This window comes from Nyctereutes procyonoides, unplaced genomic scaffold (genome assembly GCF_905146905.1).
Source record: "Nyctereutes procyonoides isolate TBG_1078 unplaced genomic scaffold, NYPRO_anot_genome, whole genome shotgun sequence".
Lineage (NCBI taxonomy): Eukaryota > Metazoa > Chordata > Mammalia > Carnivora > Canidae > Nyctereutes > Nyctereutes procyonoides.
This window is the reverse complement of record NW_026575034.1, coordinates 8,859,631-8,887,156: the sequence shown is the minus strand read 5'-3', so window position 1 is coordinate 8,887,156 and position 27,526 is coordinate 8,859,631. Positions and strand designations below refer to the sequence as shown.

Genomic DNA, 27,526 nt, shown 5'->3' with positions numbered 1-27,526 from the left:
GAGAAACGTCTGTGAAGTTTGTTAAACACACCTGTGGGGGATCCCTGGGTGGTGCAGCGGTTTGGCGCCTGCCTTTGGCTCAGGGCGTGATCCTGGAGACCCGGGATCGAATCCCACATCGGGCTCCCGGTGCATGGAGCCTGCTTCTCCCTCTGCCTCTCTCTCTCTCTCTCTCTGTGTGTGTGACTATCATAAATAAATAAAAATTAAAAAAAAAATAAACACACCTGTGCCAGGGCCCATGTTTTGAGGTTGATTTAGATGCTCATTTGGGGCCTGGGCATCTGTATTTTAATAAGCTAGATAGATTGAATAACCCCATTATAGGCTCACGGTGTCAGGTACTCATCTTTACAGCTTTTGCCACAATTGCCCTCTGACATCTTTTTATGTCTTTATTTGACATCCTTATATGATTAATGTCTGTCACTCCCACAAGACAGTAAGCTCCATGTCTGTGACGCTCATCACTCTGTATCCCCCAGTGAGGGCCCATAGTGCACAGGCACTGTAAATATTTGTTAGACCCGTGAATGAAATTATATACAACAATAATGGGGGGAAGGAGAAGAAATATGATTTTTAGACCCCTTCCTACATTTCCCAACACCTTTCTAGATGCTTTCGAAATACTGTCCAGTTTGGGGGTTTGAATCCTGCCTGGCTGACAACAGAATCCAAGCCCTTTCTGTTATGGAGATCCTACCATAGGAAGCCCCTTGTTTCCTGCTTTGCATGTCACTGGAACTGCCACTGGCCCTGATGGAGCTGTGTGGGTGGCCCAGGAGGAGGCCAGAGGGGGAGAAATGGCAGCACCCATTTAGAGTCTTACCGAGGCCCCATTAGGAAATTGACTCCAATTTGGTTTGGGGAGAGCTGTGTTTTTTCCTTCCTTTTCATGCTCACAATGAAGGTGACATTGATTTACAATTCAGTGGGTTGGAGCAGAGAAGGGAGGCTTCTATGGGTGGAAAAGATCAATTAAATGATTATCCCAGCTGCCACACACTAATGCCTTTCTTACCGAGTTTCAGAATCAGGAAGCAGAAGGCCACCGCATTTAGCCTTTTACAGGAAATCTAATTGCCAACTTTGTGATGCCAAGTTTTATTAGATTGGGAAAAGTCAGTGTTAGCGGCTGGCAGTTTTCAAGCACTACAGAAAGCTTCTCACTTTCTGAGAAGTTCTGGCCACCTGGATTCAAAATGACCTTCCTCACTTCCTTGGTGGGTGCTTTTGCTGAAGTTTGAGGAATATAACATTTTAAGAAAAGATTTTTTTTTAATTTATTTGAGAGGGAGCAGGAGGGGCAGAGGGAGAGAGAGAAAGAATCTCAAGCAGACTCCGCAACAGGGGGCTCCATCTCACGACCGTGAGATCACGACCTGAGCTGAAACCAAGACCCAGACACTTAACGAGCTGTGCCACCCAGGTGCCCCTGAACATAACATTTTTGCAATTTATATCTTTCTGTGATTTTTATCTGGGCTCTAGGGGCTGGGACGTATTTCTAAGAGCAAGCAGTCAGAATTATATATTGGCTTCCTGCCATGTGGTAGCACATGTGGCTGGGGATTCTAGCGGTGAGCAAAACCATAGATCCCTGTTGTGCATAGAGTCCTCCACCTGGAATGTTCTTCCCTGACATCAGTGGGTCCCAAACTGTAGTGTGTATAAGAATCATCCAGAGAGTTTGTTCAAACCCAGACTGCCGGGGCCCACTCTCAGAATTTGGGATTCAGGAGGTCTGGACTGAATCCTGAGAATCTGCATGTCTAACCGGTTCCCGTGATGCTGACACTGCTCTGGGAGAACCACTGCCCTTTGTCTTTGTGTGGTTTCCCTCCTCTTACCAGTTAGATCTCTATTTACATGTCCCCTCCTTAGAGGCCATTCTTGATTTCCCTACATCATATCCCTCCACCCTTTGCCATGCAGTCTCTATTGCATTTTCTTCATAGTATCTAACAGTCTCTGGTATTAGCTGGCTTGTCAGCTTATCGCCATTCCGTCTCTCTCTCTCCCACCTCTCATCCTCAATAGAATTAAAGGTACAGGAGAGCACTTTCCCTCTTAGTCTAGAAAAGTACCTGCTACAGAGTACACGCTCAGTAAGTACTTGCATGAATGAAGTCCTCACAAGCACAAGGAGTGTTACAGAGGAGAGACCAAGGAGGCCATGGGAGTGAAACAGGTAGACCTCAGGTGGGGCAAAGACATTCCACTGCATCCTACACGGAGCGGTTTCTGGGTGTGGCCGTAACACCTACGGCAAACACTGCACACCGGCGCTTTGCTTGCAAGGGTAGAAGCTGTGCGATTTGTTGGGAGATCACAACAAATAGATATTCAGTCTATCTAGCTTACTAAAATACAGATGCCCAGGCCCCAGATGAGCATCTAAATCAACCTCAAGACATGGGTCCTGGCACAGGTGTGTTTAACAAACCCATCACTTTGGATTTGTTTAATTGTTGCATAGCCTTCCCGTGGTCCCGTCCGCATGGGAAAGGGCCATCCCCAGGGCAGATCAGAATTCCCTCAGGCAGGCAGCCAACCCTTGAGCATCTAGGCTGGTCCGCTAACTTGCCAGGTCCCGGTCACCGAGCTTGGCAGGACATAGGGTCTGAAACCGGCTGCTCCTGTTGACCTTCTTCCTGTATACGCTGTCTACACTCGTCCACCCACTGAGATCTGGAACCCACGGCCGTGGGGGCGCCCTTATAGCCTTTTCCAAACCTCTGCCAGGTCACGCGGGGGCTCACACTCTCTTTGAGCTTTGCAGGAGTGAGACCTTTGGGTGGCAACATGCAGATTCCTCCCCTCCATCAGCCTCTCCGGAACCGAAGGACAGGCGCGGCTGTGCGCCTCTCTGGGAGACCGCGTGGGCGCCAGGCCCAGGCAGAGGTGGTCGGAGCCCCGCGGCGGGAGGCGAAGGCGCCCGGGGTTCGCTCCTGTGTGGCCCCCGCCGGCCGCGCCGCCTTGCTCGGCCTCTGCCAAGCCTGGGCGCGGGGAGCCATCCCCCGGGTCTGCTTGCCCGGGCCAGCCAAAGGAACCGTGACTGCTTTCCCTCGAGTGTCATGAAAATGTAAGCACGGAGAGTCCGGTTATTTTGGAGGGGACCTGGGGGGAGCGTGGCCCTCTTGTCGGGGCCGAGGGCCGCCGGCGGGCTGGGGACCAGAAGCGGCTGCTCTTGGGGTGGGGGGGTGCCGGGGGCAGGGAATCCGACCCGCGGGAGGGGACTTCAGCTAAACCTAACCCCGGGCCGCACGCGCCTCCACGGAACTAGGCGCCGGGCCACGCTGCGGGCTGCGGGCTGCGGGCCGTGGGCCGTGGTCGGCCGTGCCCATCGCCTCCGCCCGCCGGGCCAGCGCGGGGCTCCCGCGACCGTTACTGAGCGAAAGTGGCCCTGCCCGGCTGGCGGCTCCCGGCGCGGAGCCTTGCCCTTGCCCGGACGCCCCTTGGCCCAGGCAGCTCCCCTCGGGAGGGCCCGGGGGCGCATTTTCAGAGCAGGTCGAGGGGTTTGTCCGGAAGTTGTCGGCGGCCTTAAATACAATCGCATAGGCCGACAGGTGGGGTGTGTTTCGTCACCTGTGGGCCTCGGCAGGTGCAAATGGGGCGAGCGACTGACCTCTGGTAGGGCCTTGGGGAGGCAGAGGGGCGTGTTCTGGAGGCCTCTGCTGTAGGGGGGTGTGTTCCGGGGCAACTGGAAGGGACCTCTCATTCTGCGGGGCCCGGAAGGGGCGCTGCTGCCCCTCCACCCAGGCCGGGGCTTCCTTCTTTCTTTCTTTCTTTTTTTTTTTTTTTTAAAGATTTTTTTATTTATTTATGATAGAGAGAGAGAGAGAGGCAGAAACACAGGAGGAGGGAGAAGCAGGCTCCATGCCGGGAGCCCAACGTGGGACTCGATCCCGGGTCTCCAGGATCGCGCCCTGGGCCAAAGGCAGGCGCCAAACCGCTGAGCCACACAGGGATCCCCCTGGGGCCTCTTTCAAGCCAGCTAGTCGCTGCCTCCGTGGCTTGCCACTCGGGGTGGGGATCGGTGTGAGAGCTTGCAGTACCCGGCCCAAAGGCAGGATTTCTCTTATGCCTCCTTGCCCTTCAGCCCTGGGGTTCACGTAATCCTGGAGCTAACCATAGTCCTGCTGCTGTGGTGGAGTGGCACTCTGGCTTGATCACCAGACTGGTCACTTTGGTGTGGTTTACTTAGTTTGCAGAAAACGAGGTAGTTTGTCCCCCCTCCCCCCACACCCAAGCCGAAGTCCTAGGTGCCATTCACGTATGAGGCTCAGTAAGGGCTTAGTTTCCGGGGTACAGTGCGCTTCTCCAATTGGCTCAGTGACTGCTGTGTAACTGACTTTAGAATGGGTCACTATAAAACATCTAAGCCCCAAAGCATTTGCTTAGGTGAGCGGATATTCCGTGTATCTGAATGGTGTTGGTAGGAACGACACAGGAGAACTCACTGCAGAGAGCTACCTTTTGACACGTTTTTGAGGCCATTTCCCAGGTGAACCACTCTGCTGAGCTAAGTATTTCCATCGCCTTGTGGCCTCCCTCCTCCACCTTGTTGGCTCATAGAAGGTGGAAGGCTGCTGGGATACTGGACACTGGTGTGGCTAACACTACCCAGGCGAGGCACGATTAATGGGGATGTCTTGGAATGGTTATTATTTTTTTCGCTCCAGGATCTAGACTCACTGCCCTGTAGAAGAGATTCCTTTTGAGGTAAGGTGTTAAAAATAGACATCTCCTAGGAGGAAGCTACGGTATGTTGTTCTGAGCTTTGATGAACACATCTCACAGACTGCACGGGGATTTCCGTCTCCTGCTGAACCTGGATAGACACCGACCTCCAGTTTCTATTTTCTCTGGAAGAGAAGACTCTCCAGTTACATCCTAGAACTCCCCCCACCCCCACCCCCCCCACCCCCCCCCGCCATCCTGGTTGTCCAGTGCCCTGCCCTGGTTTTTATAACTGCTGTGTGACCCCCAACCCTCCTGCCCGAGATGGCCGGACTGAGTTTGAGTACCTGGGCTGCAAGTGCTGATGCTAAAATTGTATCCAGCTGAGATCTCCCTTTCTCCATCTGTAAAATGGGAAGAACGTGTGGCTCAGATTATGTTGTGTGCATGAAAGAGCCATTCCAGTTGTAAGCACTGACTGCAGATGGCAGGCTGAGGCCCTTCTGTTGTTAGAACTTTATTATTCTTGAGATGAATCAATCGGGCTTTGTTCCAGGACCTTATAGAATAAATAGTATCTTTGTGCTCTGGGCCAGGTTGTCCCCCGGGGTAGGGGAGACGCCCCTTCTTTCCTGGGTGTCAGCTTGGTATCTGGGAGTCCTGCTAGTAAAGGCCTTTTATAAAAATACAAAACACAAGAAACCTGACATGCCCCAGGCCTGAGAGCTCTGACATCTGGGCTTGGAGAAGGGCCCGAGGCACAACGGCCATTTCTACTGTGGCCAAGTCTCTTGGCCATAAAGTTGCTGAGTAGGGAAGGAGCAGGGCAGCGTTTTCTAGGGCAGGGCAATGCCAGCCACTGCTGAGAACTGCCGGCCCTCCAGATATTTTAAAGCTTGTATTTTCTTATTTTTTTCTTTTTTTAAATTGGAGTTCAATTTGCCAACATATAACATAACTCCCAGTGCTCATCCCGCCAAGTGCCCCCCTCAGTGCCCATCACCGTGTCACCCCATCCCTCCACCACCTCCCCTTCCATTACCCCATGTTCATTTCCCAGAGTTAGGAGTCTCTCATGTTTTGTCACCCTCACTGATATTTTCACTCATTTTCTCTCCTTTCCCTTTATTCCCTTTCACTAATTTTTATATTCCCCAAATGAATGAGACCATATAATGTTTGTCCTTTTCCGATTGACTTACTTCACTCAGCATAATACCCTCCAGTTCCATCCACGTCAAAGCAAATGGTGGGTATTTGTCGTTTCTAATGGCTGAGGAATATTCCATTGTATACGTAGACCACATCTTCTTCATCTTTCGATGGACACCGAGGCTCCTTCCACAGTTGGGCTATTGTGGACATGGCTGCTAGAAACATCGGGGTGCAGGTGTTCCGGCGTTTCACTGCATCTGTATCTTTGGGGTAAATCCCCAGCAGTGCAATTGCTGGGTCGTAGGGCAGATCTATTTTTAACTAAAGCCTGTATTTCTTAACCACCAGTGGCACAGCAGAGTCTGTGGCGAGCACTCTACCCATTGGGCTGTAGCTCTCTGACCATTTATGAGGGTGTCAGACCTTCTACAGCACCACTGGGCCTGGTGGCTTTGAGTACCTAGGCTGCCTTTAGCCTTCATTGAGTACCTGTGCGTGCTCACAGTGCTTCACATTTTTTCCTCCTTTGATGAGTAGGCGTGTAGGTGAGGTTCTATTATCTCCATTTTGCAGATGAAGAAACTGAACTTGAGTCTAAGTGATTTACCTGGACCTATATACCTTAAAAGGAGAAGCCAGGGTATTAAAAGATCAACTGAGGCCTTTTAAACATCTTAGAATCGGACTGTGTCCAATCTAGCCGATGGAAAGGGTTCCACGGGAGCTTTACAAAATGAAAGACTTTTATAGGCAGAAGGGAGTTCGGTCGAGGGAGTTTATCAGGCAGGTTACTAACTAGTACTCATCAGGTGATTCCTGACTGGCTGGTTTAAGTTGCCTTTCTGGGAGAGGCAAAACTGTAATTAAGTCTCAGTTTGGTGATGTGGGGCTTAGCATAAGTGACTCCGTTTGGGGGCCCATTGTCTTGTTTTCAACACGGGTGTGATCTGACTTCACGCTTGCAACCACTGGACAACATTTTTTCCTTGTCACAGAGTACAGAGACGTTTATGGAAGTTATCCTTGACGTGTCAACCATAAACCTGCTTGGCGGTGGGAGGATAAGGAGACCTGCTGCTCCATTTACTTCCCAGGACCCCTTCCTAAGGTCTTCCACCTCCCTCTTTCTAAGTGAAACTACAGGAGGACCCCACCACCTTGCTTTTTTTGCTCTGCCTTCCATCACAGCCCCTCCTGCAGGAAAGGAGACTGTCCCCACCCAATGCTTGGGGTCCCCTCTGGGTGGCTTCTCCCAGATAAATCAGGCTGCTCTATAATCTTCTCAAGAAACCTGACCCAGGGTTAATCCTTAAACTATCCCCCACTACTCAGGCTTCCTGGGCAAGGGAGTATCCTCAAATCATCAACAAGCATGCACATGGTTTGTATCGGGAGTTGTAAATTGTAATAAGCAATCTACAGGTTACATAGCCACTCACCCGCAGTGGTCCAGGATTGGCCCTAAGAAACCCCAACCAAAACAACAGACCTTTTTAGCATTAAAAAAAAAAAAAGTCAAAATCAAAACTCTCTTGCTAGCTTGCCAGAGTGTTTGCATTAACTCACCTCAGTCTCTGGCCTTTAAAGCATCAGGATTCCACTGGAGATGTAAATGTTAACAGTGACTCTCACCAGGTGGTCCCTGGCAGTGCTGCCTGCCTGGGACCTAGCAAGCCTGATGGAGCGGAAGGAGAGTCGGGTGAGTTTTGGGCACCTGGATCAGGCTGAGATGGGTCAGGCCTGAAGTCTGGGAAGGGTGAGCAGGGCTGGCCGGTTGGGACGTCTTCGGCAGTGGGGGTGGGGAGGTGGAGTCTGTGGGGAGCCAGGAAGAGCCAGGCAGCTGTGCACCATAAATGTTAGGGAAACCTTCGCCAAAAACCCAGGAGGCCTGTGTGGGAGGAGGGATGAGGCAGCCAAGAGAACCTTTCAGCCAGTATTCCTTGAGCAAGTGCCCCATGACAAGTTCCCCATTAGATGCTGCAAAGGGACACCATGAACTCACCACTTACCCACTTGGCCCTGTGGATAAACCTCCTCACTCTCTTTACCTGGAGCAACCTAACCTTGGCTGTGGCTCACTCTGTCCCGTCCCTTCACCCACTGGGAGGCAGGACTTGGCACCTCTTGGCCTTCCTCGGAAGGATTCCACTCGCCCTAGAAAGCGCCGGTAAGAGTATAGATTTTATTGAAGATTTCAGAGGGGAGCGTTCAGATTGTGTACAGCTTCCTTAAATGCCTCCAGATTTTGCCTCCAGGGCTTCTTTCTCCTCCCACTCCACAGCATCTCTTACTTCCCGAGCTCCCAGGTTCCAGACCTCCTCTTCCTCTTCTTGAATTCTCTCTTTCTCATGCAAAGCATTTCAGCTCTGTCTCCACTCCCTTACATTTGCATCATCTGGCTCGTCATTCTGCATAACAAAGAAACCTCCTTGGGGGAGGGGATGTGGGAATAAGTAACATAATTTTTCCCAAGTCTCACCTGTGTATACCCAGTGGCATTTAACAATTGATTTTTCAAGGAAAAAAAAATCCTGATGCTTAGCCCTTGGGACTTCGGGGGTAATTCCTTCTACCAAGGCTGACTTTAATCTACCAACATGACCTTTCTGAATAGAGTTGGGGAGAGATGTACTATAGTACCCCATTATATCCTTTTTCCTTCTTACAGAGCTAATAGGTAAAAATAACCTCAGGATCATAAACAACAGCAAAATGTCATGGAATAAGCGATGAGTTTCGAGTAGTACCACCTTTAGAAAATTTGTTTTATATAATCTTTCAGAAACATATACAATTTTAGAAAGCCTGAATGACACAGAGCAGATCAGTGGGCTTTGCAACTGCAGTAGAGTGAGGGATAGATTATAAAGGGCTTCAAGAAAGTTCTTGGGCTTGGGAGAAATGCCTCTCACCTTGACTGCAGTGATGGTTTTATGGGTGTATGTAGGCTAGAACTCATCCACTTGTGCATTTCAAATATATGCAGGTTGTGGTATGTCAATTAAATCTCAGTAAACATGGAAAAGGAATTTTAATTAAACAATTTTAAATGTTTTTCAGACTGTTCATCTTTCTAAGTTAAGCTTAAAGGTACATAAGAGCTACATTTTGGCTTCATGCATTTTTAAAATACATGGCAAATTCCCCATTAGGTGCTGCAAAGGGATGAATTATTTGCCTGCATATTTATTTTTAGGAACACACATTGCCGTATATTTAGGGTTGGAGATAATATAAAAATAATTCCATTTCTATTTGCCTCATTTCCACTATAAATTTAGAATTGTTTCAGATCACCACAGGTTCTTTTATCACCGATTCTGTAATTGTGGATAAAGTGGTCTTTAGGGATTCAGGATCACCCCATAAAAGAACACTGGAGGGAGATTAGGAATATCTACTCATACAGATCATATTACTCCTTTCAGAGACTATTTTGAATGATTTTAGGTCAATTTGGTAATGCGAAGTTGAACAACTGAAAAACTGCTCAACGATGAAAACCCAGTCTTTGTCTAATATTTTATTCTTTATTCAAACAAATCTAGTTCACCCATTCCCCCCATCCCCACCAATCCATTCTTTCTATGAGCTTATTTAAGATTCCACATATGGGAGAGAAGATCTGGTATTTGTCTTTCTCTGACTTATTTTACTTAAGCATATTCCCTCCAGGTCCATCCATGTTATAGCAAATGGCAAGATTTCATTCCTTTCAGTTGCTGAATAATACTCCTATGTGTGTATCTGTTTCTTTATCCATTTATCCAGTGATGGACCCTTAGTTCGCTTCCATATCTTGGTTATTGTAAATAATGCTGCAGTGCACATGAGGGCTCAGATATCATTTCAAGTTAGTGTTTTTGTTTTGTTCAGATAAATCCCCAGATGTGGAATTGCTGGACCGTAGGGTCTTTCTATTTTTAATTTTTTGAGGCACCTCCACACGGCTTTCCATAGTGGCTGCACCGATTTACATTCCCACCCACAGTGCACGAGGGTTCCCTTTTCTCCACATCCTCCCAAATCCTTGTTATTTCTTATGTTTTCTTTTTTTTTTTTTTAAAGATTTTTAATTTATTTATTCAGAGAGAGAGAGAGAGACTGAGAGGCCGAGACACAGGCAGAGGGAGAAGCAGGCTCCATGCAGGGAGCCCGACAGGGGACTCGATCCTGGGTCTCCAGGATCAGACCCCGGGCTGCAGGCAGGGCTAAACCGCTGTGCCACCGGGGCAAAACATATTTCTTATGTTTTGATAAAAGTTCTCACAGGTGTGAGGTGAACTCTCATGGTGGTTTTGATTTGCATTCCCCTGACAGTTCATGATGATGAGGATCTTTTCGAGTACCTGTTGGCCATCTGTATGCTGTCTTTGGAAAAACGTCTGTTCAGACCTCCTGCCTAGTGTTTAATCAGATTCACTTTTTTTTGGTTATTGAGTTGTAGGAGTTCCTAATAGATTGTGGATATTAGCCCCTTAATGAGATACATGATTTGTAAGCAAAAATTTTCTCCCATTCAGGGAGTTGCCTTTTTTTGTTGATTTTCTTTGTGCAGAAGCCTTTTAGTTTAATGCAGTCCACTTGTTTATTTTTTTAATCGAGGTGTAGTTCACGTACAATATTAGTTTCAGGTGGACGACAGACAGTGATTCAGTATTTGTGTACATTGCAAAACCGTCACCCCAGTAAGCCCAGGGATACAACAGCACACAAAGTTAATACGCTATTACTGACTGTATCCCTCATGCTGTACCTTACCTCTCCTGACTTCTTTAAGTGGAGGTTTGTATTTCTTGATCCTCCTTCACCTGTTCACCCTCTTCCCCCTTTACCTCTGGCAACCACCAATCTAGGAGTCTGCGTTTGTTTTTGCTTTTTTTTTTTGCCATTGCTTTTGGTGTCTGATTCTATAGATCATTGCCAAGACCTGTGGCAAGGAACTGACCTCCTTGTTTTCTTCTAAGACTTTTATGGTTTCAGGTCTTACATTCAAGTCTTTAATCCATTTTGAGGTACTTTTTGGGTATGCTGTGCAGTGGTCCAGTTTCATTCGTTCGCATGCGGCTGTCAAATGTCTGTTTTTATGCGGATACCATACCGTTTTGCTTAGTCTAGCTTTGTGATACAGTTTGAAATCAGACTGAGTGATGCCTCTAGCTTTGTTCTTTCTCAAGACTGCCTTGGCTCTTCAGGTTCTTGTGTGGCTCCATACAAATTTCAACATTGTTCTCTTTCTAAAGTGAAAAACATCATTGCAATTTTGACAGCGATGGCATTGAATGCGTATTGGGTAGTATGGACATCTTAATGGTGTCTTTCCAATCCATGAGCATGGAATATCTTTCCATTTGTGTCTCTTTCAATTTCTTAAGATTTTATTTATTTAGAGAGAGCACTAGGGGCAGAGGAAGAGCAGAGGGGGTGGAAGAGGAAGGGCAAAAGAATCTCAAGCGGACTCCATGCCCAGCAGGGAACCTTGATGCGAGCTGGGTCCCACAACCCTGAGATCATGACCCGAGCCCAAACCAAGAGTCAGATGCTTAACTGACTGAGCCACCCGGGCGCCTCTCTCTTTCAACTTCTTTCACTAATGTCTTGTAGTTTTCAGTATACAGGTCTTTTTACCTTGGTGGTTATGTTTATCCCCAAGTATTTTGTTCTTTTTGATGCAATGGTAAATGGCATTGTTTTCCTTGCAAGTAAGGGCTACCTTTAACAACCAGGTTGCAGATTCCCCTAAAATTGAGGCATCAACTCTCCTGAGGCAGTACGAGCTTACCGTAGGGGACCATTGTGTATTTTGTGTGTGTATGTTTGTATCTTGGGAAATAGCACTTAAACACCCACCATCAAGTGGGTCCTGCTTCTACACTCCTGGAAATTGTCTCAGCAGAATGTCCCCTACCAGTTCTCATTCTGTACCTTGTGCTCTGACTGGTCTGAAAGATAGAGGAAACACCATGGTGATTTCATGGACTTTATAATCTAGGCAGTGAAGGGGAACAGATTTATTCACCCATTGCTTCTACCCATCTGTCCACTCCTCTCCCCATGTAATCATTCACCTCTCCTTTCTCCCACCTACCCATCCATATGTCCACCCATCTGAACATTCACCCGTCTGTTCCTTTATTTTGCTTCCACTCACCCACCCATTTACCCTCCATTAAGTCAATACGTATTTGTTTATGAAGCCCCTGCTGTGCACCAGGCATTGTGCTAGTGTTTCAAAGATGTTAAAAAATTTGTTCTTTTAGAGTAGCCACGATAAAAATCGCATGCAAAGTGCTTTTGGATCCAAGAAGAAGGAAGCAGTAAATCTGTGTTAGGGGTGAAAAGTGGGTTGGGAATGGCCTTATAGGGGTTGACCCTTGGGCTGGGTTTTAGGACACCACCCCAGGCAGTGGGGTAGTGGTGGCACTGCTAGCAGAGAAGACTGTGCGCAAGGGTATAGGGCTCGGGGAGCCAGCACACAGGATGTGGGAAGTGTGAGGACCCCAGGATTTCCGAAAAGGGAGAGAAGGCTGGTGATCGGGTTTGGTTTCTGGGAGAAGGGGACATCCTCCCAAGTGGAGGGGATGAGGGAGGACACGCCAGAACAGTGAAACCTAACCCACCAGTGGGGACTGAAGGTTAGTACAGCACAGAGCCTGTAGTGTGAGCCATGGACCAGCGGGATCTGTAGTTGGGGGCATGCAGACAAGGCAGGAAAGGAAAGAAATATTTAAAGGTATCATGTGTGTGCCAGGCACTGTGCTAAGCACGTTAGAAACAGGTCAGTTCTCACAATAGGTACAATAGTCCTTTCAGTAGATAACAGATGAATAGCCCATGTTCCGGAAGTGGAAGCTGAGGCTCGGAGAGAAGTGGTTTGCCCATGGTCACAGAGCCCTGGTGTGCTCTGTGTCTAAACATTCTTGAGGTCTTCTATCCACTCGATCCTGTGAAGAGGAAACGGAGGTGTCAGAGATCACGCAGGACTCCGAGGCCTTGGGCCTGGTGGGGCTGAAACTCCTGGGGGAGTGGAGTTGGGATGGGGGTGCGGCACCTATTGAGCTGAGCTGAGGCCTTTGGTCTGGATGGGGTGGCTGGGAAGCACCATCACTGGTACCCCTTTACCCTCAGTCTGCAAGAGTGAAGGGGGTGCTGCGGAGGTTTGGAGGCGGATGGAGGCTACTATGTGAAAGGTGTGTTTACCAACAGCCTGGAGAGAGGCCCGAATTGTCACTCAGGTTGTCATCCGTGTCTTAGGTGTGGCTGCCGTGCCAGGCATCTCTGAAAAGCTCTCGTGGAGTTTTGGGATGTTTGCTGTCAAAAAGGGTGTTTGTGTCAGTGGCCCCTACCTCCGGGAAGGGCCTGATTCCCGTCCTAGCCATAGCGGAAGCACACATGTAGTTAGTAGCTAACGCACATAGGAAGGGAGAGAAAATACTCGAGAACTTTCAGGTGGGCTCAGACCTTTGGCTTTCTTGGGGCCACCAGACCTGTGGTTGAATGTGGTTCTGGTCCTGCTCCGAAGTCTGCAGTGGGTGAGAGGAAGTATTGCAGGGGGGTGCCCGCTTTGGTTCTGAAGCACCCAGGAAGCATTCCAGCCCCGATCCTTAGGTGGCCTTACTTGACTTTCCAGGGAGGACGGAGGGAGACTTGGATACACATTTTGCTGTTGTGAGAGGTGCTGTGGGGCTGGGCGTCCTGGGTCGAGTGGAGTGTCCCCTTCTATTAGCTGTGTGACTTAACCTTGTAGAGCTTCTGTTTTCCAGTGTGTGATGCGGAGGTGGTCATTTATTTATTCAATAAATATACTTAGGAAGCACCTACTATGTGCTAGACACTCCGCTAGATGTTTGGGGAAATGCGGTGAGTAGAACAGATAAGAATTCCTGTCCTCTGGGATCTCCCACTCCAGTGGGGAGAGATTGTAGATGAGATCACAGGTATGAGACACTTGGCACCCAGCAGGCCCTCAACACAAACACACACCCCCTCTGGATAGGAGGAAGTGGAGGGGACAGTGCTCTGTGTCCCGAGAAGTGTGGTGCGGAACATCGCCTGGTCCAGGAGAACAGAGGGGCAAGGAAGGGGGTTGTAGGCATTCCTCCATGGAGTGGGATAAGCAGGAACCTGTGTGCTCATCCTTGAGATCTCGCCAGTCCATCCCAGCATTCACCACCAGCCTGGTTTATTTTTCTGAAGGCACAGTTTCAAAACCTCTGGTGTTGCTGTGCACGCCCACCTGTGGCTGGCCGGTGCTCCTGACAGACAATGCCACCGTTGTATGGCTGTGGGCCTGTTCCCAGGCCTAGCCCTTGGATCTGCTGCGCAGAGTCCCGGGCCAACCTTGCCCGGCTCCAGACCAGAAGAACTGGGGCACCTAACCTCCTGAGCATTGCCCGATTCACAGACAGCCATGCAGTGGTAACTCGTGTTCTATTGGCATTTCAGTTTTTACCGTAGTGACGCTGCTGTGAAATCATGTTTGCTTTGTGCTTGGGTGACATGGGGAGGTGTCAGCTCCCCCTTAGAGCTGTGAGTCCTGAGTGAGAAGCGGCCAGCTCTGTTTCCAGGGGCAGGAGACGGTGACATTGTAATGGCCATGATGCAATCAGCCTTGCCCTCTTGCTGCTTTTCCCACACTGCCAGGACAGTTGACCTTCTGTGAATTGTGGTTCCTGTGTGGACCTCTCTGTAGCAGTCTAGCATTCCTAGGAGCCAGAGTCACTGCTTTTAAACCCTGCATGTATTTCAGGTGAAATCGGGAGAGTCATTTCAGCTCGCCTAGCCTCTACTGTCTCATCTGTGGAGTGGGGGAAATTATATCTTGCTCACAAGCCTGTGGGGCACTAAAGGAGTCCGTTGTTTGCAAAGTGCTCACATTGTGGGTGATGGTCTTCAGGGTAATTGGGATCCTGGCCAGCACTCTTACGATGTGCCAGGCATTGTTAGACCCTCTCATTTCCATCTCAGAATAACCTGAATAGGTGGTTGATCCATTTTACAAAGGAGGAAATTTAGCTCAGATAGTTTAAGTCACTTGCCTAGGATTATTCTGCTGGGAAGTGGTCAAGGCGTGGCTGGAACTAAGGCGGGTTGACTCTAGAAGTTGTTTGTTTACTTGATTCGTCGTAGACATTTGACTGATGGGAGTTGCTGTCCTACACAAGACTACAGCATGAGCAGAACCCAGTGCAGGTGGGTGCTCAGACAGTGTTGGCTTAATGCGTCCAGGGGTGCACGTGGCTCCTAGGCAACTGAGCTTGACTTGCTAGTCAGAGCTCAAGTAGGAGTAAAGATGGTGCCAGGATATGAAGGAAGGTGGAAATCCTGAGTGATGAAATCCAGCAGTGGGCTCCTCCCTCCCAACGCTCCTATCTTCTGGCTCCGGAGAGGGATGCATATAAATAAGTTCATGTGACCCACGTTACAAGAGGTATGTTGAGAGTTGAGCTGGCAGGACCATTCTGCAATGTGCTCGGGTAGGGAATGGAAAACCCAGGCACGTCTCACTCAGTGCTCCCAGAACCCAGCTTTTTTTTTTTAAAGCATCCTTACTGGTCTGGAGACTGGCCAAAAAGCCTTCCCTTCTGAACCTTGGAGCAGCTCACAGGTGTGCCACAGAATCCTTCTACCCCTGTGTATCTGTCGGAGAAGTCTCTTTGGGATTCTTGCATGAACAGTAACTTTATACTCCATTTTAAAGGATTCTGGATCTTTTAAGGAAGGTTCAATAGGCCCTGAAGGCATCCTTATATGCATCAAAACACTATTATTCATAGTAATTCTGTGGGCCTTCAAGAAGAAGTAAAATTAGATTAATTTAAAAAGCACGGATCATAATAACCCATGTGGGAAAAATTCCCAATGGAATAGCTAAATATGTATTATGGCTTTCCGAAGTATAAACTCTCAGCAATCTAGAATGACTTATTCCCCTCAAACTTGGCCAAGTGTTCATTAATTTGAATACTAATAACCACCCCTTATTTCATGCCATGTGCCAGGCACTGGGCTAACCACTTACATACGTGCCCTCATTTAGTTCATAAAGCAATCCCGTACATTACGATTGCACAAGTGAGGGGCACGGATGCTCGGCGGGGGCATGACTCACCAAGGCCACCCAGCTGGTAAGAGGCAGAGCCAGATCCCTGCCCTGGTCCGTGCCAGCTCCTGGGACTGTAGACACACTGCCCTTGTGATGACTGCAGTTGATGGAAAATCCACAAATGACCTGAGTAATGCATCAGATGGCAAAGATGGGGGTGGAAGGAGAGTCCTTGCCCCTTCAGGGTGGGCATCTGGTGGGCACCAAGGACGCTGAGCAGAACTGGACTCTTCTGCAGGAAAACCAGGGAGAGGGGCTGGTGGCCTGGCTGGGCCCCTGCTCTGCTGTGTGATCTTGAGCAAAAAAGATTGAGTTCTCTGTGCTCCACCCCTTTCTCCAATGTGTAGGGACCATTTGAAATGGATCCATTTCACCCATTGGAGCTTTTCAAGGCAGTGGTTTTAAACGAAAGCAGGCATCTACATTGAGAGAGGGGAAGTGGGGGGAGAAGCCGGCAGCTACTTTGACAAAGCCCATCAACCATCCCAAGCGGCCAAAGGGTTCCGTGGACCTAACCTGTGGAGTAGGTGCCGTGCTCCTTGCAAGATGCTGGAGATGTAGCAGTGACTGTGTTTCCAGCTTTGCCCTTGATGCATTTTGGTTTTCTTCAAATTGCTAGTAATCCAACAGTCCTTCCTTGCGGTATTCAGGTACTGAGGGACGCTCCATCTGGTGCAGTATCATGTTTATTATTTTATTATTTTTATTTTTTAAGATTTTATTTATTTATTCATGAGAGACACACACAGAGAGGCAGAGACACAGGCAGGGGGAGAAGCAGGCTCCATGTAGGGAGCCCGACGGGGGACTCATTCCCGGGTCTCCAGGATCACGCCCTGGGCTGAAGGCAGGTGCTAAACCGCTGTGCCACCGGGGCTGCCCCAGTATTATGTTAGACTTCAGAGCCATCAGAACTAAGTCGTGTCACCACATACCGCCTAGTCATGGAAATACTGCGGCCAACGTCTGGAGCCAGACCCCCTGGGTGGAGGCCCGACGGTGGCGGTTCCTTTCTGATGGACAGCACACCGCCTCTGCTGCTGCATGACTGGTGTGCTCTAACCTCCACGCTGGCACTTCTGTGTCCAAGGGGTACATTTTATTCTCTTCCTCCTGGAAAGGCTACCCTCGTGCCATCCGCCGCCTTCGGGGGCCATCAGGCTGTCCGGCAGGTTGGTCTGGGTCTACAGCTCCGTGGCTAATGGTACCGACTTTTGGTGCATTGCTCTGTGAAGTTGTTCTTGGGCTTCCTAGAGGGCTACCCCCACCCCTTCACTGAGGGCTAATTGCAGTATAAATTTAGCAACAGTCTTCTTCCCGTTGATGTAACACAGTGCAATTATTATTGGTTTTCTTGTTACAGCTAATAATCAGGTTTTTTTTTTACTTCAATTGATCTGTCAAAAGTCTCCCTCTTTGATTCCAGCCTCTGCGATACGGAGTGATGTGGAGTTCTAAGCAAACAAATGACGCAGCCCTTGAAAATCTGTCAGGGGTAATAAGTGAATCAAAACGAATTCGCTCGTCAGCTGTCACTGCCTTCCTTCCCCCTTTTATCTCTTCAGGCCTCTGACAGCAGCTTTTGGAGTGTTGGCTCCCCTGTTGCAGGGGGTTGGGGGGGGCAGACAGTGAGATGAAGGAAGCAGAGCGGAAAAGGCTCCTCAGATACTGGTGTGAAGTTATTCTAGAGCTTTGGCCCTGGAGGTGAGACTGGTCGTTGTATTCTTTCCTACTGTGTAATTCTTTAGCTTTTCTTTCCTTTTTTTTTTTTTTTTTAAGATTTTATTTATTCATGAGAGACACAGAGAGAGAGAGAAAGAGGCAGAGACACAGGCAGAGGGAGAAGCAGGCTCCACGCGGGGAGCCCAATACGGGACTCGATCCCGGGACCCTGGGATCACGCAGGGTCCTGAGCAAAAGGCAGACGCTCAACCACTGAGCCCTCCAGGTACCTGGAGTTCTTTTTCTTGTCTGTTGCTACTAAGAAGCTCAGAGCAAGGATCAGTGGGCGTCAGGGTAGGAGCATCAGCAACCTCAAGCCTCAAGAACTTGGGGGGATGGTGAGACTCTGGAGCAATGGATTCTAGAAACCAGAAAACTGGACGGGAAGATCTGCATGCTTTAGCCCTTGCTTAGAATCTTGGAAATGCACACTGCTGCATTTTTGCAAGTTGCCTGCTCTGATGGAGTCCCTGATTACAGATATTGTGAGTTGATTTTCCAAGGATGCCTCCCAAAAGATTGGCACTCACTGCATGAGCCACTGAAAGAGCAAGTGAGAGAGATGGGGCTGAATTATGCCCAGGCTTAGCATGGCTCTGAAAACAGATCCTCCCAATAAATGCAGGTGTTTTCTCGTGACTTCTTTAAGAAGTCGAGAGGAGAGCGGAGGGGAAACTCCAGATAGTTAATGATTCTCTTTGGATGGGTCCTGATTAATGAGCTTGGGCCATGGAGTGATTTATTTTCTCTGTCCCTTCCTCTTTGAATCAATAAGGAGATTTGAGATTCCGGTGTGAGAATTTGCTGACAGCCTCCATTATTATTTATCTCAAATGTTATCAGTTTCCCAGAGATTTGCCCTCTTGCTCTCTGTTCAGCTCAACCTGGCAACTGCATCCTTCCCTGTGGCCCAGTGTCCCTACCTGGGGAGGTGCTACTGAGCAGCAAGGACGGGTGGGACCTGGTCTCCGCCCACATCTGGTGGGAAGAGTGGGAAGGTGGTGGCAGTGTGCACGGTATCTGCAATCTCTGCGTCACGGGCAGCTCAGGATACACTTGGGAAATCCAGAGTGACTTGGTGGAGGGACTGATCTAGGAGTGGAGCCTTGGTGAGTGACCCCAGGTGGAGGGACTCAGGCAGGCAAGGTGGCATGAATTCAGAGGTAGGCAAGTGCAAGTTTGAGTCGTCCTGAAGGCGATCGCGATTATTGCTCCTGAGCATTTGGTGTGGTAGGCCTGTAATCTCATTCCATCCTCCTAACAGACTGGCAGGTCTTTTCTGTAAAGAGCCGGATAGTAAATATTTGGAGCTTTGTGGGACAAAAGTTCTCTGTCACAACTACTCAGCTGTGCTCCTGTGGCATGAAAGCAGCTAAAGATGACAAGTGAGTGTGGCTGTGTTCCAACAGAGCTTCGTTTACAAAAACATATGGTCAACTGGATTGGGCCTGGGTCATGGGTTACCAGTCTGTTTTATTATGCATTCGATATAATCCCCATTTTATGGAAGGTAAGACTGAGATACAGAAAGGTTCATAGAAACTTGCTTGTCCAGAGCCGAGAGCCAACTTGACTTGGTTGTTTCCAAAGCCCATCCTCTTAGCCTCCACGTACACTATCTTCCCCCATGAGGGTTGGACACGGTCTGGGGAAGAGTGGGTGGATTAGACTGCCGTGAATAGCAGTGTAAAAAGTCTGACTTTAGTTCAGTGGAAAGTGTGGAGCCGTTGATGATTTTTTGAGCAAGTGATAGGATTAGAGCTGTGCTCTGGGGAGACTAAGTTGGCAGTCGTGTATAGGTAGGCTGAAGTTGAAGGAAGGGCTCTTCTTTTAAATAGTTTGGAGTAAAATAGATAGATAGATAGATAGATAGATAGATAGATAGATAGATAGATAGAAGAAATAGTTTGGAGTAGGGAAGTTCAGTTCTTTGGCAAAACCATTTCTGACCCCAGTAGAACTTTAAAAGTTCTTCCTGCTGTGCCAGATGCCCACAGGGCCTTACCATGGCTCCAAGGTGTGTGTATGTGTGTCCGTGCGTGTACGTACGAGTATTTATTGAAAGAAGGTTGCTTAACGTTCGTTTCCTTTGGATTGTGTGGACACAGAGAGGACTGGTTTTAGAGAGCAGATCTATTTCGAAGTACCTTTACCCTCCAGGAGGACAATGAGCAGGGGTACCAGCATCTCCTTCCACTCAGTAGTGTCCTTATCCATGACCCCCTTCTCCCCTCAGCTGATGGTCTTGGAGCAGGTGGCTGTAAGCTTTGGAATGTTTTCACAGTCCCTGAGACATAGCTTGTGGGATCCCTGCAGGGCTTGAGGGCATTGTGGTGCCTCTCCTAGCAAGGAAAGGAAACCTTGCTCTTTGAACCAGCCTGGCCAGTTTCTGACCAGCCTTTCTTTGTCTACCATAGTTTGTGATTCCAAAAGGCGGATGCTTGATTCCTGAAATTATACCTTGTGAAGGAGAAAGAGAGTGAGTCCTTGAGTCATTTGTGTCCTGGAGGTCCAGGGTAGAGGCTGGGCTGGTTTTATTATGCCCCATTTTATAATGCATAGTATAATCATTACAAATCTGTAATTATTTTATTTACTGAACACTTAGCATGTGGCGCATTCTGTGTTCTTTACATATATGAGCTCATTTTATTTTCATAATAGCCCGATGATGTAGGTAGTATTATCTGCATCGTACAAACAAAAACACTGGGCCAAAAAGTACAGAGGTAAATGGCATCATGACAGCTAAGATTTAAAGCAAGTGTGTTGATTCCAAAGCTCCCCTCTTTACCATCTCACTCCACTGTCTCCACCTCCTAACCCCCATTGTGGGTTAGGCTCGGGGCTTCTAAGTCTTCCCAACCACCTTTTGAAGTAGGCCTTATTATGCCCATTTTACAGCTGAATAAAGTGAAACTCAGAAAAGTTATGTAATTTGCCCAAGGGCATTGAGACTGCAAGGGCTAGAACTAGGTTTTGGGTTTTTACTTATTTTTAAGTTATTTCAGTAAGAACATAACTGAATAGAAGAATGAGCCTAGGATAGGAGGGTGTCCTGGAGAAAGTAACTGATTTGAGTAACATTGGTATTTGCATTCAGAGAAGCAGCAGAGTGGGACATCTGAGGGATTCTAGAGTCAGCCCGAGTTCAAATCCTGGCTCTGCCACTTACTTACGGTCTTGGACAAGTGGCTTTACCTCTCTACATTTCAAATTTCTCCTCTGAAAAACAGACACGCTAGTAGTATCTACCTCATAGAATGAGGATTAAATGAATACATGTGAAATGTTTATACCAGTGTCTGGCACATAGTAGGCACTCTATGTTGGATATTAAGTTTCTACTCTGTATAAGGCCCTTTTTTCAAAAAAAAATTTTTTTTTAAAGATTTTATTTATTTGAGGAGAGATGGTGGCGGGGGAAGAGTAGAGAGAGAGGGACAAGCAGACTCTGTGCTGAATGTGGAGCCCTACCTTGATGTGGGCCTTGATACCCACAACCCTGAGATCTTGATGTGAGCTGAAATCAAGAGTCAGATGCTCAACCGACTGAGCCACCCAGGTCCCCTTTTCTTTTCCAAATGTTTCATCACTCAGTCCTCATAATAAGGGACAAGTAGATGTTATTGATCCCAATATCACAGATAAGAAAACCTAGCCTCAGCAAAGTTAAATAGCTTGGCCGAGGTCCTACATCCATTCATCCAGATACAGATACGTATCGCGAACTAATGTGATAATGCTGTAGGCACCTTGGATACATCACAGAACAAAACAGGTCTAAATCCCTACCCTGTGGAACCTCCAGAACTGGGACTTGAACCCAAGTCTGCCTTTTTTCCTTTTAATGTTTTTTTTTTCTCTTCCTTTTATAACAATTCAATAATCATTGCCATTTAGGATTGGCCATTTAATGACCAAAATGGTGCCCCACTTCCTTAGCTTTCTCAGTGCTTACAAAATTGAAAATGATGGTGCTTTGCTAGACTTTTGATCTCTGACAACTTGGGAATCCTAGGGAAGGAAAGTAACATGGATTTCAGGATTAGATACCTTGGACTCAGCTGGGAAATAGACCCATCCTGCGGTGTGCCTCTTCGGCAGTGGGTCTCTACAGTGGAAGACCGAGAATGAGGTGTGGATGAAGCCTCCGGGACGTGGGGCGGTGTCTATTCTCAGCTCTTGATGAAGTGGAAAGTGCAGCCCACCTTGACCCGATGAGGCTCTCTCCATCCCAGGTGGAATAGCCAGGGGTGCTGCCTCCCAGAAGGGTGGCTGCCTCCCAGAGGCCAGCCCCTGGCCTGCTGTCCCCATTCTGTGATCCCTGGCAGCGGGCGGGGGTGGGGGGCAGTGCCCCTTGTGTGAGATTACTCTGGGCTTGTCGGAAGGACAGAGTGGAGGAGGGCCCGGATGAGGGTAGGCCTCCCACTGCTCTGGGAGTCACACACAAGGTCTCAGAGCAGGCCTGCTGGAGATAAACGATCACCTCCATCATTTTGGTGGAGACGTCATATGCGTTAGTATATGAACTTCTTGCTACTAGTTTGTGGGCGAGTCGAGGTGGCGTGTTCCCTTAGAGCTGTCATTTGTTCCTATCACTGTAGGGGTCGGGGAGAGGTGCTGATGTGCGGGCCTGCACGTCCCTCCGCAGACTCACAAACCTGTCCTAGAGGGATCCCTGGGTGGCGCAGCGGTTTAGCGCCTGCCTTTGGCCCAGGGCGCGATCCTGGGGACCCGGGATCGAGTCCCACGTCGGGCTCCCTGTATGGAGCCTGCTTCTCCCTCTGCCTGTGTCTCTGCCTCTCTCTCTGTGTGTGTGTGACTATCATGAATAAATAAATAAAATTTAAAAAAATATATTAAAAAAGAAAAAAAAAACAAACCTGTCCTAGAACCTAGCACTCACAGTCGATGAGGCTTCTAATTCTGTGTTTTGGCTTATTTCGGTTAGGGAGAAAGTTTCCAGGTGAGTTTTCTTGTGCATCACTATAGGCCTATTTTGAAAGTAAAAGATCCTCTTGTGCGGACAGAGAGGAGCAGTTCTGTGACAGAGGAGCACATCCGGTGTCCCCTAAAGGGATCTGCTCTCCTGATCCCACAGGTGGCCCAGCCTCTGCCTTTCGGGCTGCTGTCCACACCCATGCTGTGTTTGTTTTGTTTTAAGATTTTTATTTATTTATTCATGAGAGGCACAGAGGGAGAGGCAGAGACATGGGCAGAGAGAGAAGCAGGCTCCTTGCAGGGAACCTGATGTGGGACTCGATCCCAGGACCCCGGGATCACGCCCCGAGCCCACTGAGCCACACAGGTGCCCCCCATGCTGTGTTTAAATATGTTGGAATTTGCTGGGTTTTTAAAATTCTTATTAGTCCTAGAATCCCAACAGTGAAAATGATGCTTTTAAATTAAACCGATTACATTTGAGCTGATTGCGAGGTCATCAATAACGCCACTCACACACGAGTAATTGAAGGGCTCTGTGTTGGTGAACTTGGCTTCTTTACAAGGGACCCAGGCCCCTGAGAGCTCCGCTAGCTCAATAGCCCTCCTTACCCTGAAATGGCCCATTAAAAGAGGCCTGTTGGGTGGCAACCTCCCCATACGTTTTCTCAATAAAGAGAAAAAGATGGGAAGGGGTGGGGTGGTGGCAGCAGCACCGGGCTGGGGGAGGCTCCTCTTGCATTTCGAGCCACAGCCTCTCAAAGCCGTCTGGAGCAGACTGTTTAGTTCTGTGTCCCCGTCCCATTCAGGCCTTTGCATGCTTTGAAGCTTTCTTTAGCTTTTCCCTGCGTCTTGATGGCAGATCTCTCAATAGGCAAAAGCCCAGCCTGGGGAGCTGAATGGTCCCTCTGCACCGGGCTCTGCATGTTAATGGCACTGGCTGGCCCAGGACAGTGCGCTGGCGGGACGGGGGTGACTGCACAGCCCCCCGCGGCTGCCTCCGACACAGAGCCAGGGTCTGAGTCTGTTCCTAAAGTTGCCTGTTTGCTTTTCTTTTGCAGATCTACACGGACTGGGCCAATCATTATTTAGCCAAATCAGGCCACAAACGCCTCATCAAGGACCTCCAGCAAGATGTGACGGACGGCGTCCTCCTGGCTCAGATTATCCAGGTTGTGGGTAAGAGCAGGTTTGACTCTGGGATCGAGGAGTTACAGTGGAGACCCAGAAGGGGATGGGGCTGGACACGGGGCCTGGAACCCCGAAATCTCCCAGGAGGATACAGCGTTTCTGTTGCATGTGATGACCGTTTATTTGATAATGTCCTGTGCTTGGGGAGCAATGGGTACCAGCTTGCTTTTCCTGGTAAGAGGACCCTCTTGATGCTCTCAGCAGAAGGGTTAGAGGGAAGTCTGAGGAGGGCTCTCTGCCCCTTTCTTGCCTCCTGTCTTTCTGGTTCTCCCTTCCCCCGTCTGATGTTACATTTTTTTTTTTTTTGTGGATTACTTTGGAAATATTTACCAAAAACAAACCAAAAGAATGTACCACAGGAGTGGTTTAGTCCTGCCAACTCTAATTGGGTCCGAGAAATCAAAGGATCAAACTTCACAGAGGGTCGGCTCTGGTTTTAACACTGGGGGAAGGGATTTGGGGGCCGTGTGCCGGGAAGAGTGGGTTCATCCCGGGAAAGCAGGTGGGCACAGGCTGGACACAGCTCTGCCTTGAGCCTTAAGGCTTAAGGGAAGCGTCCCCCGCAGCCCTGCCCAAGAGCTCAGACTGAGGAGGCAGGAGGTCAATTAGATGGCATTAGGCTGATTGTTGTCGCTGGCAGCTATGGTGGTGGCCTCACGCCAAAGGAAAAGGCACAAGGACAGAAGCCTCAGTCCCTTGGGTGTGCGTTATTGTGGCAAAGTTGTTTATCTTTCAAGTTGGAAAAATGGCTTTTTATAGTTGTAGCCCCGCTCACATCTGTGGAGATTGTACCTGAAAACATAGGCAAGTTGAGTTGGCCTTAGCTGGAAACATTTAGACTGCCGCTGCCACTCAGATCCAGGTATCCCTGCTGTCCTAAGATTGATTTCTGAAGACGGGCTTGTGCTGGCTCCCCTTCTTTGTCTGTCTTAACACCCTGTGTTAGTTGTCTGTTGCTGTATAAACACATTGCCACAGACTTAGCACGTATCTATTATCTCATGGCTTCTGGGCGTCGGACGTGCAGGCATGGCTTGGGTGGTGTCTCTGCAAGGCTGCAGTCAGGATGTTGGCCCGGCTGAGTCCTCACGTGGAGGCTTGACTGGGGAAGGGGCCGGGTTCACTCTGCATTGGCAGATTCATTTCCTTGCTGTTGTAGGAGGTGGTGAGCCCTGACTTCTCACTGACTATTGGCTGGAGGTCTTAGCTCTTAGAAGCCCCTCTCTGCTCCTTGCCATGTGGGTCTTCCCAGTGTAGTTGCTTTGATTGAGCAGCAAGGGAGAGAGTTTCTAGAACGAATCGGCTAGCAAGTTGTCATCTTCTGCTGTGTAACATGACTGTGGGGGTACCATCCCATCACCTTTGTCACATGTTGTTGGTTACAAGCAAATCCTTGGTTCCATCATACTCAACGGGGCAGGGGGTGGTGGTGGTGGTACAAGGGCTTAGAATTAACCAGGAGGATCGTTGGGGGTGACCTAGTCTGTCTGCTATACTTCTTCCTTTTCCTCCTCTTCCTCTTTCTACTTTTTTTTTTTTTTTTCTCCAGCTCTTCTCAGGATGGAAGTTTTTAGAACTTTCATGGTTCTAGAAACCATGGCTGACACCCAATGTTACATTGGTTTCAGGTGTACAACATAGTGATGCACCATTTCTATCCACGATGCTTTGCTCACTACAAGTATAGCTGCCATCTGTCACCATGAAGCGCTATTACAGCATCATTGGCTAAACTCCCTGTGCTGTGCCTTTCATCTCCATGACTTAACCATTCTGAAACTGGAAGCCTGTGTCTCCCACTCCCTTTCACCCATTTTGCCTACTCCCCCGTACCCCCTTCCTCTTCCTACGTAGACATCTTGGACCAGAACCTATTTCTCTTCCTCCTATTCTTTATCACTCTCACCAGTCTTTTGCAAATTTCTCTCCATTTCCTCAACATCCCTATGAAGTAGGTGACACTTGCCCCATTTTATACCCATAGAAGCTGAGGCTCAGCGAGTCTCAGTAGCTCAATATCACACAATTAGTCTGCAAGGGGATTCTGACCTGGGTTAGTTTGCTTCTAAAGCCTCTGTTATTTGCCCTGCTTTATTATACCCCCTCTCAAACCAGAGTCACAGAACTCAGTACAAGGATCTGCCCCCCGTCACTTCAGTTCAATAGCCATTTGTGGAGCACTGACTATGTGCCAGCATTGTGCTCCACGCTAGGAATAAAGAGACAAGTGTGCAAGGCCTGTGACCTTGGACGAAGGAGTAGCATCTTCTTAATGAGGTCTTCATAGAAGAGAGGACTTGCCCTTGGGCTGAGTTTTGATCTCCACATCAGCAGTGTCACGTTAGGTACTACTATCACTGAATCTTGGGGCTGTGCAGTATTTCTACCAGGATCTTCTCAGGTTTCAGCACCAGGGGCAAGAGAGAAAGTGGGAAAGGATGGAACCGAGAGGCCTTGCTCTCATCCCAGCTTCATTGTTCCCAACCGTGGGACCTCAGAGTCCTTTTCCTCTGCTCCCTCTGTTTCTCTCTCTTTAAAATGGGCACAGCCTGGTATTTGTGGCAGTCTTAGGAAATGCAAGGTAGGTAGCAAACATGACATATATTTGGAAACTAAAGTGTTCTCAGATAGCACTCGGTAGCCACTTCCTAGAAAGGTACGAGTACGAGGATGACAAGGCCTTGATATCCATGTTAGCGGGTATCATGATAGATTGGTTATGTCTGTCATGGGCTCAGAATAGATGAACTTTGCATTATGTCATGAATTTACTATGCACAGTGCTACAGAATGTAGCCAGCACAGTTTTTATCCTTGCTCAGGAGGATGTTACCCTGAATCTGTTTGGATGACATGAACCTCCCTAGATGACAGTGGCCTTGCTGGGCCTGAGATACTGGACTGATCTCAGGGCCTCAAGTTAGAACCACTGCCTGGCTACCAGTGCCTGAGGCCCCAGCTTGCTTTCCCTTAGCCTTCTGAAAGAGGCCGGGGAATCTAGTAATAGAGTAAGACCAGATGTTAGCACCTGTCTCTTCCCTTGACTGTGCTGGGCTCACACCCTCTGCTCTGGCTGTGGAGAAAAGAGACCCAGAAAATGAGGGCTGAAAAGGTAGTGACACGTAGGAATCCTGCGCGACTACTTCTCTAGATTGCTTCTCAGCCGTTCAGAGCATTTAGAGTATCTTGTGAAGACACATCTCTTGGTGAGGGAGAGAGAGCAGCATTTTCTGACCAGGCTGTTGAACTATTGACCAATTGTACGTTTTGCTTTGAAGCCCGTGCTTTCTCCCACACGTGTCCTTTAAAATAAAACCTAAAAAGGTACATTTGTATGTGTACATGTGTTTGACATATACATATACATGTGTATGTGCCTCTATTGGTCTATCTAAAATTTTCCAAGAATTGGAGTCCATCATGTGCTGGACAGAATTTTAGTGTTAACAATTGTTCTTTGGCTGACGAGCCCCCATTCATCTGGAAAAGACCACATCTTTCCTAGCTTCCCCCACCACAGCGCTGGAGGGACCCTCCTCTGTCATTCCACTGGCTTCTGTATCAACCCTGGGGCTGAGTTGTCTTTCTTTTTTGGCACATAACACTTAGCGTGGTGGCTGGTGAGCAATGATGTTCAAGAAAAATCTGCAAGCCTGGTTAGATTGTTTCCGACAGGTGGCCTGCTGGACGTTTCCCCTTCTCAGCAGTTAGTATTTCCTGAAC

At 48.5% G+C, this 27,526-nt stretch overlaps 1 protein-coding gene and 1 long non-coding RNA gene across 7 annotated transcripts in view; one reads left to right on the top strand and one right to left on the bottom strand.

Annotated features, from left to right (window-relative positions):
* Positions 1 to 27,526, top strand: part of NAV2 (neuron navigator 2) — a 724,598-nt gene that overhangs the window by 421,726 nt on the left and 275,346 nt on the right. For all 6 annotated transcript variants that reach the window (XM_055317510.1, XM_055317509.1, XM_055317508.1 and 3 more), the window contains exon 2: positions 23,674 to 23,791. In XM_055317510.1, the coding sequence (XP_055173485.1) occupies positions 23,674 to 23,791 (118 nt within the window). The remainder of the gene's footprint in view (positions 1 to 23,673; positions 23,792 to 27,526) is intronic.
* On the bottom strand, positions 3,934 to 5,991 carry LOC129504700 (uncharacterized). Its single transcript, XR_008663413.1, has 3 exons — positions 5,889 to 5,991; positions 5,034 to 5,090; positions 3,934 to 4,871 (listed from the first exon to the last, which is right to left on the bottom strand). It is a non-coding gene; the product is annotated as an uncharacterized LOC129504700 (long non-coding RNA).